Source organism: Coprinopsis cinerea, assembly GCF_000182895.1.
Source record: "Coprinopsis cinerea okayama7#130 chromosome 2 map unlocalized cont3.2, whole genome shotgun sequence".
Lineage (NCBI taxonomy): Eukaryota > Fungi > Basidiomycota > Agaricomycetes > Agaricales > Psathyrellaceae > Coprinopsis > Coprinopsis cinerea.
In genome coordinates this window covers 1,911,872-1,924,658 of record NW_003307543.1, presented here as the reverse complement: position 1 = coordinate 1,924,658, position 12,787 = coordinate 1,911,872, and the positions used below count along the sequence as shown (strand labels likewise).

The window sequence follows — 12,787 nt, the reverse complement described above, 5'->3', positions numbered from 1 at the left end:
CAGTGTTGTGCCAACGAGAGGAGGATTACAACCGACGGTCGTTGTTGGTCGACTTTTCAACCCGTTTCGTGCGTATGGTTTCCATGTTCCCCCGAGATCCTTCTGTTTGACCTGTTTCATAGCATTGGTCCCCGCATCCGGCCCGCCATGCCCTCCTTTTTATCCAAAGTTTTGAGACGTAAACGCGATGACAGGGAAGGGTCCTCAGCCTCAAAGCGGTCAGAACCCGAAGCTAAAGGCGCCAGGCGAGAAGACGATTCACCAAGCACCCCAAACTTCCCGGACGACAATGGACAACAGAGAGGCAGGGGGCGAGAGGCGACCAAGGACAAGGATCGTGCGTTGAGGACCTTTTTCAGGTCTAAATCGCGCGCTCCCTCGCCGTCAGAGCGCAAGAGAAAGTCGGAAGACGCACCAGTGTCTTTCCTATCGCTGGATCTCCTGAACGACGCTGGCTCCGAGCCAACAGCGGTCTTGGATGATTCTGCTGTTCTCTTGTCCAACAAGGCTCTCGGTGACCGCAAGTTGACACCAGTCGAGGCAGCGGGGCTCGTACGGACATGCTCGCAAGCCATAACTCTTCGAGGTTAGTGACCACCCACATCTCCTTATGTTCGATGCTCATGCATTCCATCAGGAGTCGACACCCTCGGGATTATGCACCCTCATTGGTATTCGGCTTCCCAAGACATCCAACGGAGATTAATCTCCCTTTTCATTCATTCATTATCCACGCAGACACCATCTTCAGTCCCTTCATTTGAATCCGAAATTTCCACCACCCATTCTCCCCACGACGTTGCCGCTGTCCTCCGTTGGGGATTGCGCCACCTTCAGCTAGAAGGTGGCAGCTTCGGAAAGGAGAAGGAGTGGTACAACACTTTCTTCGACTCGGAACGCAATGCCGAATATCCTCCCAAGGCATTCTCAGAGAAATTGGCACCCCTCGTACCAGCCTCGAATTATGATCTCCTGAAGGAAGTCTTCGAAATATTCTCATCCCTTGCCTCGCACGCCGAGACCAATAGCACATCAGGGGGAAAACTATCCAAGATGTTTGGTCTTTGGCTGTTGTCCACGAACCGCGTTGAACCCAAGGACGACTGGAAATCCTTCTATGAACGCTGGGAGCATTCTGGGCGCCAGCTGGAACACTTGTTCCTTGCCAGCATTCGGTGAGTCGAGCGTCTTGTTCCTCGAAACGCCACTGATCACGTTCCCAGTGACCAAGCAGCAGAACAACGAATTCCCATTCGCTTGCTCGAGCTTGTTCACCGATATCCGTACACCACAAATCATTCTCCCACCACCGATGTTCGACTACTGTCTCGACCGCAGTTTACGACACAGGTGTATGATGCACTTTTTGTACGCGTTGAAACCGAACTTCCGACAGAGATCGACCGTCCCAAATCCAAGCTCCAACCTCTGCGCATCGTCGCTGAGGCCTTATCATGTACGGCAGAAGAAGGTGACCACGCTGCATTGTGGTCAAAGATTGTGGTGGCTTCCAAAGCTGAAGGCAGTGGATCACCGCTAACTCGCATTTTCACTGACGATACCATCCGAATCCTCACTCTTGCGGGAGATGAAGCAGCGGAGGACAAAGCAAAGCAATCCCCCGCTCATTCACTGCTCGCTCTTCCCTCTTCCGGCGGCAGGCGCCCTTCTTTCTCTCTCAGCGAGTTCACCACTGACGGCAATCGCACCACTGCTGCCCAAAGCGCGGCTACAGAGACAAGTCCTCTCACCGCTGACTGGAGCGTGTTTTCAAGCGCCGGATTCAGCAGTTCCTCCACCCCTCTTACCCCTCTCGCGAACACTCTTTTCAACACCGATGACGCCCTTAAATCATCTACATCCGGTAAACCTTCCTCCCCGAACGGATCCCGGGTCGAGCTTCGAAAGGAGCCCAGCGGATCGAGCTTGAAGGACGAGCTGAAGCTCGAGTCCAAGATTGCCGGTATCCAAATCGTGCAACTCGACGAGGCATTTGTTGATTTCTGGAGCGATGCGCTTCTCGACCCCGTCTCAGCGAGCTGGCCATCTTTCGTGGTCTGCAAGCTGCGACCTGCGTTGACTTCCCAACTTCCTTACGGAGAGGAGGGCGACAAGAACCTCAAATGGCTCGTCTTGGAACAAGCATTCGCTGTAAAGCCTCCACCACCACCTCCTATTCCTGAGGCCACAACGCTTGCCGAACGTTCCAGTTCTCCAGCACCCTCCTCCATCACCAAGAAGCGCTTCGCATTCTGGTCCTCACGCTCCAACTCGCTGTTGTCGACCAAGAGCAGGAAAGAAGGCAAGGATAAGAACTTCGGGGGTCCTGTAGGGGAAATGGGCGAGGTCTTGGAAGAGGGCAGTCAAGGCCAACCTCTGTCCAGAGCGTCTACCTCGAACACGGCTAGGGGCAAGAAGCGCGAAAGCTTCATTAAGGTTAGGGTGCCTTCCCCTAAGCCGCGCAAGTCTGCTGACACTGCTCCCAAATCCGTCGACACTACTCCCCCGACTGACGCCGACAAGAAGGATGACAACAAAGAGGATAAAGTAGCTGCAGTCACTGCTGCTGCTGCTGTCGCGGGTGCCGGTGCCGTCGCCGTCGCTACTCAGCGTGAAGGTGAGGCCAAGGAGGACGCCATCGTCTCTAATGTAGAGTTGAAGGAGGAACCTCTTCCCGTTCCGACCGAAGCGCAAGTCACCACCGCTGATGTTTTAGGGGCTCAAGCGGGGGCCCCTGCGACTCAGCATGAACCTGAAGCGACTCATGCTTCCAAAGTGGTGGAGGAGACTATCATCAAAGAAGCCGAGCCTTCAGAGCCTGTTGCCATCGACGAAGCTAAGGACGACGCCCCCGCCGACAACACTCCTGATGCAGAGGTACCCGTCCCTGGACCTGCTGTCGAGGAAATTGAACTCCGAGCACCTGTTTCGACCGAAGATCAACCCGCGGAGCCAGAGCCTGTTCCTACCCGAGAGGAAGAAACGCCCGCTGTCGCCACGACTTCAGCTCCTGAAGATCCAGCCACTTTAAACACTCCAGCCGAGGAATCAGCTGTCGCGGAGCCCACGCCGGTTGTTCAAGTTGAGACCGCCGCTCCCGTGACACAAGACAACGTCGAGATTGTGCACGAGATAATTGAGGTCGACAAAGTGGTCACTCCCCCCGAGATCATTGAGGCTGTTCAAGCATCCGCGGTGAACTCGCCAAAGAGTGAAACGCTTGACCTTGCCCCGGCCAATCACCAAGAAGGCGCCGATTCAACTCCACTCCCGGAACTTGCTCCTGAACCAGTCAGTGAAGAGCAGGAGGAACCGACTGCCGCAGATGCTATTGCCAACGCCGACAGGGCAGAGGAGCACACTCCTGCCGGTACTACCGACCAAGAAACCGAACAACGCGGTGTTGAAGACGTTTCCGACACTTCTGCCATCGCTGAGAAGTGAAACAACTCGAATCTATCGATCCGATGCCGCACCGACGAAGCCAGCTGTCGCCTGTATCAGCCTCTCGTCAACATTCCTTCCACCCGTCTTACACACGTCCTTCTCTTATCTCTATCTCACCTAACCCATGTCTCCACTAATTCCCGCCGCCTTGTAGGTTGGATCACTGACATTCCTTATTTCTTTTTGTACCGTCGATACGGACCCTTGCCTCCGATTCCCTCTAGTATAGCTTAGCTAGTATTACTATGCTCGCCACTTGGACGCTCTACTATACCCTAGGCCTCATTGGTTTCCTTCCCTCTTACTGACAATCGATCTTTCGATCTGCCCATCTCGAGTCGCGATATCATAGTAGGATTTTTTCTGTACAACTTAATCTCGAATTGCGGGTATACCGGAATGCGTACTACAAAGCAGCAGTGTGCATGGCAACATAAGTTAAATGGCGTGTACATACAACAAGAGTGGCACAAGGTGAAATGCTCGGAAGGGTGGGAGAGAGAATCGTAAAACGACAATCGGTAGGCGCGCTCAGTTATCGAGGATTGCTCCCACCACATTGGCAACGCGAAGTTGCCGGAGGTCAGTGTACGTCTATATATCCATCGTTAGATGATCAATGAAATCATACGAGGAGAGAGACACACCTGACCACAGCCAACGAATATGATAGGTTGTCCAGTGACATAGGTCATGGATAGAGCTGCTCCAACTTTATCGTCGACAGTGTCCCACTTGGTCACCAACATTCCATCAATTCCACGACCCTTTCCTGCACCAGAAGCAGAAGAAAAGTCGCGCAAAGCCCGATCGAATTTGGTGAGCTGATCAACGGCTTCGTTCCCAACCAATGCCTCGCCCACAAAGATGATCTTGTCAGGATTGTTGACAGCCACCAGCTGCAGAAAGAAACTGATCAATGCGACGATGAAGGAGTTTTGAACGGCGGCGCGTTACCTTCGCAAGGGCCCGCATGAGGGGTTCATTATCTTGCATTCGGCCAGCGGTGTCAATGAGGACGACGTCGAAGTCATTGTCTTTGGCTGAAAAGGTCGTTAGGAGAGCTTTAGGGCAAGATATAGGATAAATAACATACCATACAAGATGGCTTCCTTTGCGATACCTGCCGCATCCTTGCCATAACCCCGTTCAAAGAGCTCCACGCGACCCTTACTATCACCAGCACCATTCACCCCTAGCATGCCAAGATTTCGCACATGTACACGAAGCTGCTCCACAGCGCCGCTCCTGCACATCCACACGGTTACATTTTATTTCAAGTCCTAAATCAACGGCGGGGCTCACCTGAAGGTATCGCACGCGGCGATCAAAACGCGTAATCCATTCTGAATTAACCAGAAACAGACTTTTGAAAGATTTGTACTCTTTCCAACACCGTTCACACCGACAAAGGTGATGCTGTAGGGCATGCGTTGCTGGCCTGAAGGTAACGCCGAAGCTCGTTTGTTCTTGATGGAAAGCAAGAGGTCTGTTGACGTTTTCGGCGTCAAAATCCGCGTCAAAGAATTTGACAGGGCCACTCGAACAGCAGCGGTGACAGCTACAAGCGGACTTCTTTAGCCTATCCCCATATCAAAACGATACGGTAGACTTACTCTGGAAACTTCCGATCTTCTTCCCCACTAGCGTCTCTCCAACGCCTTCACAGACCTTCTCTGCAATATCCATGGCGACATTTTTCTTCATCAAGTGTTGCTTCATTCCCTCCAACACGGGTTTCAAATCAGCCTCTGTCAACACCTTGGATCCAGTCAAACGCGCGAACAGAGAGCCCAATGCAGAGGTCGAAGCAGCTTTGTGTTCGATCGGCCTCAGTACATTAGCGATGGCGTTGTCGGTATCCTTGTCGTTCGTAGAGAATTCCCAGTCTTTAACTTCATACATCCCATCTCGTGTTCGAGTTCCCAACGAAGCCTGATCGACAAGTGATTGGAGGTCATGCGATCCGACCTCGCTGTCTTCAGGCTTATCGATACTGAAGTCCAACGATGCCATGTCGGACTCTGTAGGAACCTCGTCGCCCCATTTTCGTTGTGCTTTCGTTTTGGTTTTGCGCTTTGGAGTGAATTCGGAGCTGGATGTGGAGTTAGAAACGAGAGGGAAATCTAACCGCGGTAAACAGTAATAACTTACTCGGAGTGGGGGACGCTGTCCCTGCCACTTCCGGCGTCCGAACGTCCACCTCCTCTGCCACCACGACGACCGCCTCGCCCCCGGAGTCTGTTCTTCAAGGCTTGAACATTCCTTGCGATTTGCTGCTCGTCCTGTGAGGTATCGGCTGTCACAGTGGGTTCTGCACAATCTTCAGTACGAACAAATTGAGCGGATAGGAGACCCAATTACCCGTTCCCTGGTCATCCGAGGGCGGAGTGCTCAGGTCCTCAACTGGCCGGACGGGCGCTCGGAGTCGCGACTTACGCTCCTGTGTACGGTTAAGACAGTGCCAATTAAACCATCGGGAACGCATACCAAAGCAGCCTTCTCTTCGAAACCACGAAGAACCTTGTCAAAGATGTTGTCCCATCCCTCGAACGCCTTGCTGAAGTCCCAAGAGGTCGTTTGCACGGCAGCAGCCCGTGCTGTATTGATAGCATGCAAAGAGGCAACGAATGCAGCAATGAACGGTTCAAAGTATTTGATAAAGAGGGTCTTGATGGCGCTCAAAAGGTCGTCGACGTATGTTAGCTGTAGGATACGCTGGTACGCGACCTGTACGATTGTATTGAGTTACCCGGGTGTTTCGAATGCCAGTGAAGAGAGCACATACCACAAATATAAGTTCCAGATCGTTTACGAATGTCCATCTAACGGCGTATCCATCCTTTTCGTACTTTTCCTCTGCTGTCCGACCCTCGATTAGAGCCTCTCGAATGAGTGAGTTGACAGGTGAGGCAGACGATGATGCGAGTTGGGCGGCGTCGGGGGTAAATGACCTCGACCAAAGGACTATTCCTCCTGTAGAACTGATTAGATTTGTAGCCATAAGTTTCTGTTCACTGTTACCTTTATGTGATATTGAACAGTGGTCGAGCATTACTAGGTGTATGGAGCAAGCGTTAGCCTCTACATTTCCGACGACCAAAATCCGCCAGCATACCCGGAGATCACGTGGAATATCTCAGTGATCGGCCCCTATTCGGCGGTGGTAACCCCCAGGTAAATAAAAAGGTTGCTTTTAGTTACAAGAACTACATTTACTCGCACAATAATCTAGCTTGCATTAGGAGAGATCCCATGGTCATCTAACCATTGACGTACGTCCTTTTTGGTTACCAAGGCTTCGGCTACATTCGGAGTCTCCCTCGGTCGATACAGCCGCATCACGTAGCCACAGACACTCCAGATGTCGTCCCAGTGAGCGTCAAAGAGTTCCCACCATGGTGGACTGGTTGGCAGAGGGATGTTCAAGTGTCTTGTCGAAAGAACGATGGCAGCGCAGACGATGGTGGGAATCTGGTAGATGGCATAAACCGGCGTTTGCAAGCTGAAGGACAGTGAGAAAGTGGTGTCGTGAAGGTAAGGATGAGAACGCACGCATCGTTGAGATACCCCCAAGCCTTGGTACATAGTTCAGAGTTTTGGCCAAGGCCGAGTAGCCTCAGATAGTTTATGAGGGTATTATAAGGCAGGGTAACATGTACATTGAAGCCCAGCCTCTTCAGTATTTGCATCTCTGCAACGACGAGCGCCTCCTTGAGTTGATAGAATGTGTCGCCAAAGTATGACATTGGATGGTAAACAAACTCTTGCCCAGACTTTCCCTTGGGGCTTATAGAGTGCGTAGCCCTTTGCAAGAGCAAGTCGTAGACATTGATGATGTCCCTCATTCGTAGAGGACACTCTTCCAGTTTCGACGAGAGGTACAGCGCACCCATGCCAATGTCCTTGGAAAGAAGAAGCAAGTCGCGTTTCGTAAAGTTATCGTCGCGATAGGTTGGCTACTGACCCCAACACCAAATTGTCTCATGGAAGTGACAAACCAAAAGCGCTGGAAGAGGATTTGAGCAGTCGCAACCGCCACTTGTTTTCTGGTCCAAGGTTGTGAATCAGCGACGAAGCCTAGCGAAAAGAAACAGTGTTGAATGCCTACTGCCGCAATAAAATGCCAGCTTGATGGATAAGTTTACATCCGTAAGCTCTCAGATCCTCTTCAAGTTCTGCAGGGATCCCATCTTCCCTGGAGGGTGTCTTTTCGATTTGGGAGAGCGAAGCCAGTGGGTAAAACGTCGCAGCCATCGTGGTTCGAAACCAAGTCAAAGTCGCGGACCAAACAGTGCACCGTGCAAACACGCGTCGCGGGTATTTATTCGGGGCCAATCAATGATCGCGCAGTCCCCAGGTTTCCCTCAAACCACAACGTTCACCAGCAACGCTCACACTGGCTGGCGCCATTTAATATCGTCAGTCTGGAAGCGAAATCTGACCGTGAACCTTGTCGCTTGGACCGTGGCTTCTTTTGCCTTATCTCATCGATTATCTCGCATTCCTACCTAACTTCGCGGTCGAACACAATACAACTTCATTCTTCCAACAGGTCGCGCAAATCGACCCATCTCATCATTTGACTAAAGAAAAGCAGGAGTAGGACCATTGAACAATGTCGAGAGAGACCTTCACAGAGGTTAAGGTCATCACGAACTCATTCCCTCTGCTCAAGTTGGTATCCCACTTTCAAGATGGTCTCTGGTTCTCATATTGTTCCCAGGCTGCCCTCCGTTGCATACGCGCAATATAGAGGTGAGTAATCGCCAAATGCCGTCAACCTGAGTCTTGTTCTCTGAACTTGCCTAGTTGGTGTGTGTCAATGCTCCTTCCATATTAGCATTCCCATCCTCAACGGCTACGTGTCCAGACTTCAATCCCGACTTCAACGAGGGAAAGAATTTTGTGAAGAAGCGAGAATATGTTCATCATTTGCAAACCAAGGTAGCCAACGACATTTTCGGCAGACACTACTTCCTCTACGATGGAAGGGAGCTTGGTTATGCCGAACCGGAACTACAGAAGATTCTAGGGCCAGCCAAAACGGTTGGTAGTTGTTGTCATCATATTCATGCTGTTTCTTATCTCTGCCACAGTTTTATGCTGATCTTCGGTCAACACGATTATTCAGTCCGACCGAATTCATACCGCCGACGGGGAAAGGCAAGCTGAAGACCAAGACTCCTTGCGTCGAGATCAAGTTCACGCGGACGTCCGGACCTCTCATTGGGTATCAGTAAGCCGCCAACATCTGAACAGAGAAGCCACATGTTCACCGTGCATAGAGAGATATCCTATGTCATGGGGAACCTCAGGAATCCCGAAGCCAAGGAACGAAGGGAAAATGTAACCAACTTCCTACAGTTGATCTTACGCCACAATACCAACAAGTACGTCTGATGACACATTTGGCCTACGTTCTACTCACAATTACTGTAGCACATATCCAAATAACGGGAAGACCTATTTTCCGTACACTGTCAGGGACGTCGAGGAAGACGACAACAACCGACGCAGAATGAGATTACCTCGGGATTCAATCCGGGACGCTGAGCGAATTCCCTCGAGCGGGCTTGAGCTTCGACGTGGCTTGTTCCAGTAAGCGTTTGTTCCAGGAAACCCTTAACAGTATTGATTTGTATGGAAAGTTCAATCCGCCCTACTTTCGACCGAATGATCGTGACTGTCGATACTTCAGTTGCAATATTGTAAGTCCATGGTCGAAATACATGTTCGCTAGCTGGTGAATTGACGTGGCTGGCAGTATTCCTGGAGGACCCCTCCAAGATGTTATTGGCACTTTCCTGGATCAGCACAATCTCCGATCGCTGAGAGAGGGTACTCCACAGTTCAGGAAGATGGTGCAGTATTTCAAAAACGTCAAGATCAGGGTGAAAGTTCCGGAAAAGAATTCCGAGGTTACTAAAACAATACGGAATTTCGTTTCCAGTGGAGGGCACTTTATGTTCGAAGGTCCAGACGGAGAGATGAGTGTCGCAGTGCGTTCAAGCAGGTGCATCGATTGGTATCTGTAACTGACTCCTTGCAGGAGCATTACCTGCGCACACACAATTACAGGGTGCGGGTACCACAAGCACCAGGTGTAGTCATTCGCGAGAATCCGGTTAAAGTTGTGGTACCCATGGAATTGTGCGAACTGGTGGAGAACCAAATGTTTCGCAGGAAACGACCTGAAGAGACTGCCCACATGGTTCGGTTTTCCATCATTCGTCCACAGGATCGACTGAAGAAAATCAAACAAGCTGTACGCCGCCGAGAAAGCTTACCTTCAGCCAACTGGCGGACTGACGCATATCTAGGCCCGGAACTACGATGCATACGAGGCACTGGTGCAGGCAGGAATGGAGATTGGCAGAGACCCACTGACGGTGGATGGAAAGTTATTGACGGTTCCTACACTCGTATACGGTAACGGTGATCGCATGGCAAGTCTTTCAAGTTCAATGTATGTGGTTGCTCGCTTTCTCACCACACCGACAGAGACCACAAAATGGGTCTTGGAATGTGGTACGCAAGCAGTTGTACAGGCCCGCCGAGATGAAATTGTGGGCAATAGCTAATTTCACCCCCATGCAACTCTCTTCGGGGGACATAGCAAATATTGCTGATGCCTTGGCGTCTTGTTGCAGAGAGCTTGGTAAGTGGGCTACCCGGTGCAGGCTGAATCAAACTCCTAACGATGGTTTGTAGGAATGAGTAAGTATTCCGCGGGCTGCAGCGAACGTACAATGAATGATACGCATGTGCGCCTAGACGCAAAGCCTCCTCTCGTGCAACGCAGTCTCGTCGACAGTGCGAGCACGCAAGGGGTATGTCGGCTCTCGGGGTTGACTCCTTGTAATGACTCAGCTTCTGCAGGATCTTGTCGCTCTCGTGAAAGAATGTGCCGCGATTGCAGGGAGAATACACAACATCAACCTTTTGGACGACCACCTTCGGCGGTTTATGCTTGTCGTAATCCTTCCCGAGGACGCGCTCAATCTCAAAGCTAAAGTGAAGTACTTCGGGGACATCACGCATGGTTTGAGGTTCTCGCTCTCGTCGAGTTTATGATCTTGACAGTGTTTTCGCCAGGCGTTCCGACCCAGTGTTTGAGAGTCAGCAAGTTACTGGATCCGAAAAGCAGGAGATTGAAACAGCCACGACAACTCAACCAGTATTTCAACAATGTAGCTCTGAAGTGCGTTTCCCCGCCGTATCCCGGGCTGTCCTGCTCATTGCTTTGTCCTGCTTGCAGAATCAATGCTCGCTTGCGAGGTGTCAATGTAATGCTGGAGTCGAAAATCCCTGGGGGTTCGCCCTTGGCGATACTATCCACCCAAGGGAGAAAGACGATGATCATTGGTTCGTACAGCTTCGCAATCTCCATGCAGTATTGTTGACGGCAATTCAATGGAACACTAGGTGTTGATGTCAGCCATCCCGGTCCTGGAGTTACCAACCGACCATCCGTAGCAAGTTTGGTATTCAGCCTGTACCAAGGGGGAGCCCAATATGCAGCAACGACAACGATCCAGAAACCCAGACTAGAAAAAGTCGAACAGCTGGCCTCGATGTTTACCTATGCCCTGAATAGCTATTCGGCAGTGATGGAGGGGCCACCGAATACCATCGTCTATTATCGCGACGGCGTCTCTGAGGGAGAATACACAACCATCTTCGAAGATGAAATGGCGAAACTAGAAGGTGGGGACTTTGCCTTCGTGTTTCTCAGGGATCTGGCTTATGCCTTCTCTCCAGCGGGATTCTTAGAGTTCAAAGAACAGAATAAGGGCAAGGGCCCCATTCCAGACAAACTGCAGTATACCTTCATTGTCGTAGGAAAACGGTTAGGGCTGTATCTCATTGCACCAAGCGCATAGCTTACAGAGATGGGTTAGACATCACACCCTCCTCTTTCCTCCTACCCCGTGAGTTGAAGTATTTCTCGGTTTAACCACAGGAAACTGGCTAACAGGAGTGTCCAGGGACGTGGCAGACTCTACAGGCAACTATATACCAGGCATTACGGTTGACACAGGAGTGGTACAGCCATTTGTCCCCAACTTTTACTTGCAATCGCATTCGGCGATTCAAGGCAGTGAGTGGACTACAGCAAGCCACCTCTACGGACTATACTCACTTCCGACACAGCGTCTCGTTCAAGCCATTACATCGTACTGCGAAACGACACCTTCCCAAGTCTACTTGAGTTTGTTTCTCATTTGGATTCTTTGACAGGTTCTATCTAACGCCTACTCTCTATGCAACTGTAGGATTGAGCGTCTGTCATTCGAGCTATGTCATATCTATGCCAAAGCTACTCGATCTGTCTCTATACCTGCCCCTGTCTATTGTACGTCTGCGACACCTCTCCATTCACACCCTACTGATGACGACCGCCTTTTCTTTTCAGATGCTGACGTGAGTTTGACTTTTCAAGAGCAGTCCCTCTGGATTCCACTGACCTGCTCCATCCCTGCGCAGTTGGCATGTGGGCGTGGAAACTTCCATTTTAGCCCGACGATCATGGGTCACGGAATAGACGACAGCGCCTCATTTGTATCCACCGGGTCCGACAAGTACGACGACGACTACTGGAAGGAGGTATTCCGAAAGGTTCATGTTAACTTGCAGCCCTTGATGTACTTTCTATGAACTCGGGGGTTCCAGCACCCAAGCCACACCAAGGTCTTTCCCATTTCTTGGACAAGGTGGACGGATGGACTGTCGGGGCTGCGTCAAACAACTGTAGTGTGATGGAGATCGGTGTCAATGACACCATGATTGATGTTTTCAGGGGTTGGGAGTTCCATGAGTATGCGGTCACGCCAAAAAGCCAGTGCGATATGCATTGTGTTGCGAATGATTTTATGTAACGACTACTGTACAAATGGTGTCTTTCAAATGAATTAGTCCATTACTATGATACGAAAGCAAGAAGGACAAGAATAACTTAGCGCGGAGTATGTAAGAATGCACCAACGGCCCACGGAAACGAAGATAGCGAGTGGGTACGCGTTTAAGACGGGAAGAAAAGGCCTTCTTGGATCTAGAAGAAACCCGAAAGCTGTCGTGGCATTGACTGGACCTGGTTCTTCACGCGGGGTGGCCCAAGGATGATGGAGAATCATCGGGCACTCATGTGGGTAAGGGGGACACCAAGAACAAGTTCGTTATCTTGAGTCGAGGCGGTGTTGCGGTGGATCTGACGGAATTGGTGATGAGACGAGAACCGTCTCAGTTGGTGCTGGTGAGCACCGGGTGTCAGTCGCCGTTTGTTGGAGGGTGGAGAGTCTGCTGGTTGTGAGTGTCCCGACGAAGACGAGTCGTCGCT

General features: G+C 51.0%; 4 protein-coding genes across 4 annotated transcripts; 2 read left to right on the top strand and 2 right to left on the bottom strand.

Annotated features, from left to right (window-relative positions):
* Positions 1 to 147: 147 nt before the first annotated feature.
* Positions 148 to 3,444, top strand: CC1G_05122 (hypothetical protein; the record flags this gene model as incomplete). The annotated part of the gene is made up of 3 exons (XM_001833370.2): positions 148 to 586; positions 638 to 1,175; positions 1,224 to 3,444. The coding sequence occupies 3 exons, from the start codon at positions 148 to 150 to the stop codon at positions 3,442 to 3,444; spliced, it is 3,198 nt and encodes a 1,065-aa protein (XP_001833422.2).
* Positions 3,445 to 3,872: 428 nt separating this feature from the next.
* CC1G_13946 (signal recognition particle binding protein) lies at positions 3,873 to 6,502 on the bottom strand (the record flags this gene model as incomplete). Its single annotated transcript, XM_002911860.1, has 11 exons — positions 3,873 to 4,041; positions 4,095 to 4,346; positions 4,405 to 4,490; positions 4,544 to 4,695; positions 4,753 to 5,008; positions 5,064 to 5,542; positions 5,602 to 5,761; positions 5,812 to 5,890; positions 5,938 to 6,177; positions 6,236 to 6,423; positions 6,472 to 6,502. 11 exons carry the CDS (start codon positions 6,500 to 6,502, stop codon positions 3,979 to 3,981), a joined length of 1,986 nt encoding a protein of 661 aa, XP_002911906.1. The 3' UTR covers positions 3,873 to 3,978.
* A 176-nt stretch (positions 6,503 to 6,678) lies between these two features.
* On the bottom strand, positions 6,679 to 7,704 carry CC1G_13945 (cyclin-L1; the record flags this gene model as incomplete). The annotated part of the gene is made up of 4 exons (XM_002911859.1): positions 6,679 to 6,952; positions 7,003 to 7,352; positions 7,415 to 7,496; positions 7,559 to 7,704. 4 exons carry the CDS (start codon positions 7,702 to 7,704, stop codon positions 6,679 to 6,681), a joined length of 852 nt encoding a protein of 283 aa, XP_002911905.1.
* Positions 7,705 to 8,065: 361 nt separating this feature from the next.
* On the top strand, positions 8,066 to 12,108 carry CC1G_05120 (hypothetical protein; the record flags this gene model as incomplete). The annotated part of the gene is made up of 23 exons (XM_001833368.2): positions 8,066 to 8,124; positions 8,174 to 8,205; positions 8,321 to 8,496; positions 8,547 to 8,686; positions 8,736 to 8,840; positions 8,890 to 9,048; positions 9,099 to 9,158; positions 9,215 to 9,449; positions 9,500 to 9,715; positions 9,771 to 9,916; positions 10,101 to 10,108; positions 10,162 to 10,167; positions 10,225 to 10,280; positions 10,330 to 10,492; positions 10,546 to 10,651; positions 10,709 to 10,815; positions 10,876 to 11,299; positions 11,352 to 11,381; positions 11,439 to 11,551; positions 11,605 to 11,662; positions 11,727 to 11,806; positions 11,867 to 11,874; positions 11,938 to 12,108. 23 exons carry the CDS (start codon positions 8,066 to 8,068, stop codon positions 12,106 to 12,108), a joined length of 2,658 nt encoding a protein of 885 aa, XP_001833420.2.
* Positions 12,109 to 12,787: the final 679 nt, after the last annotated feature.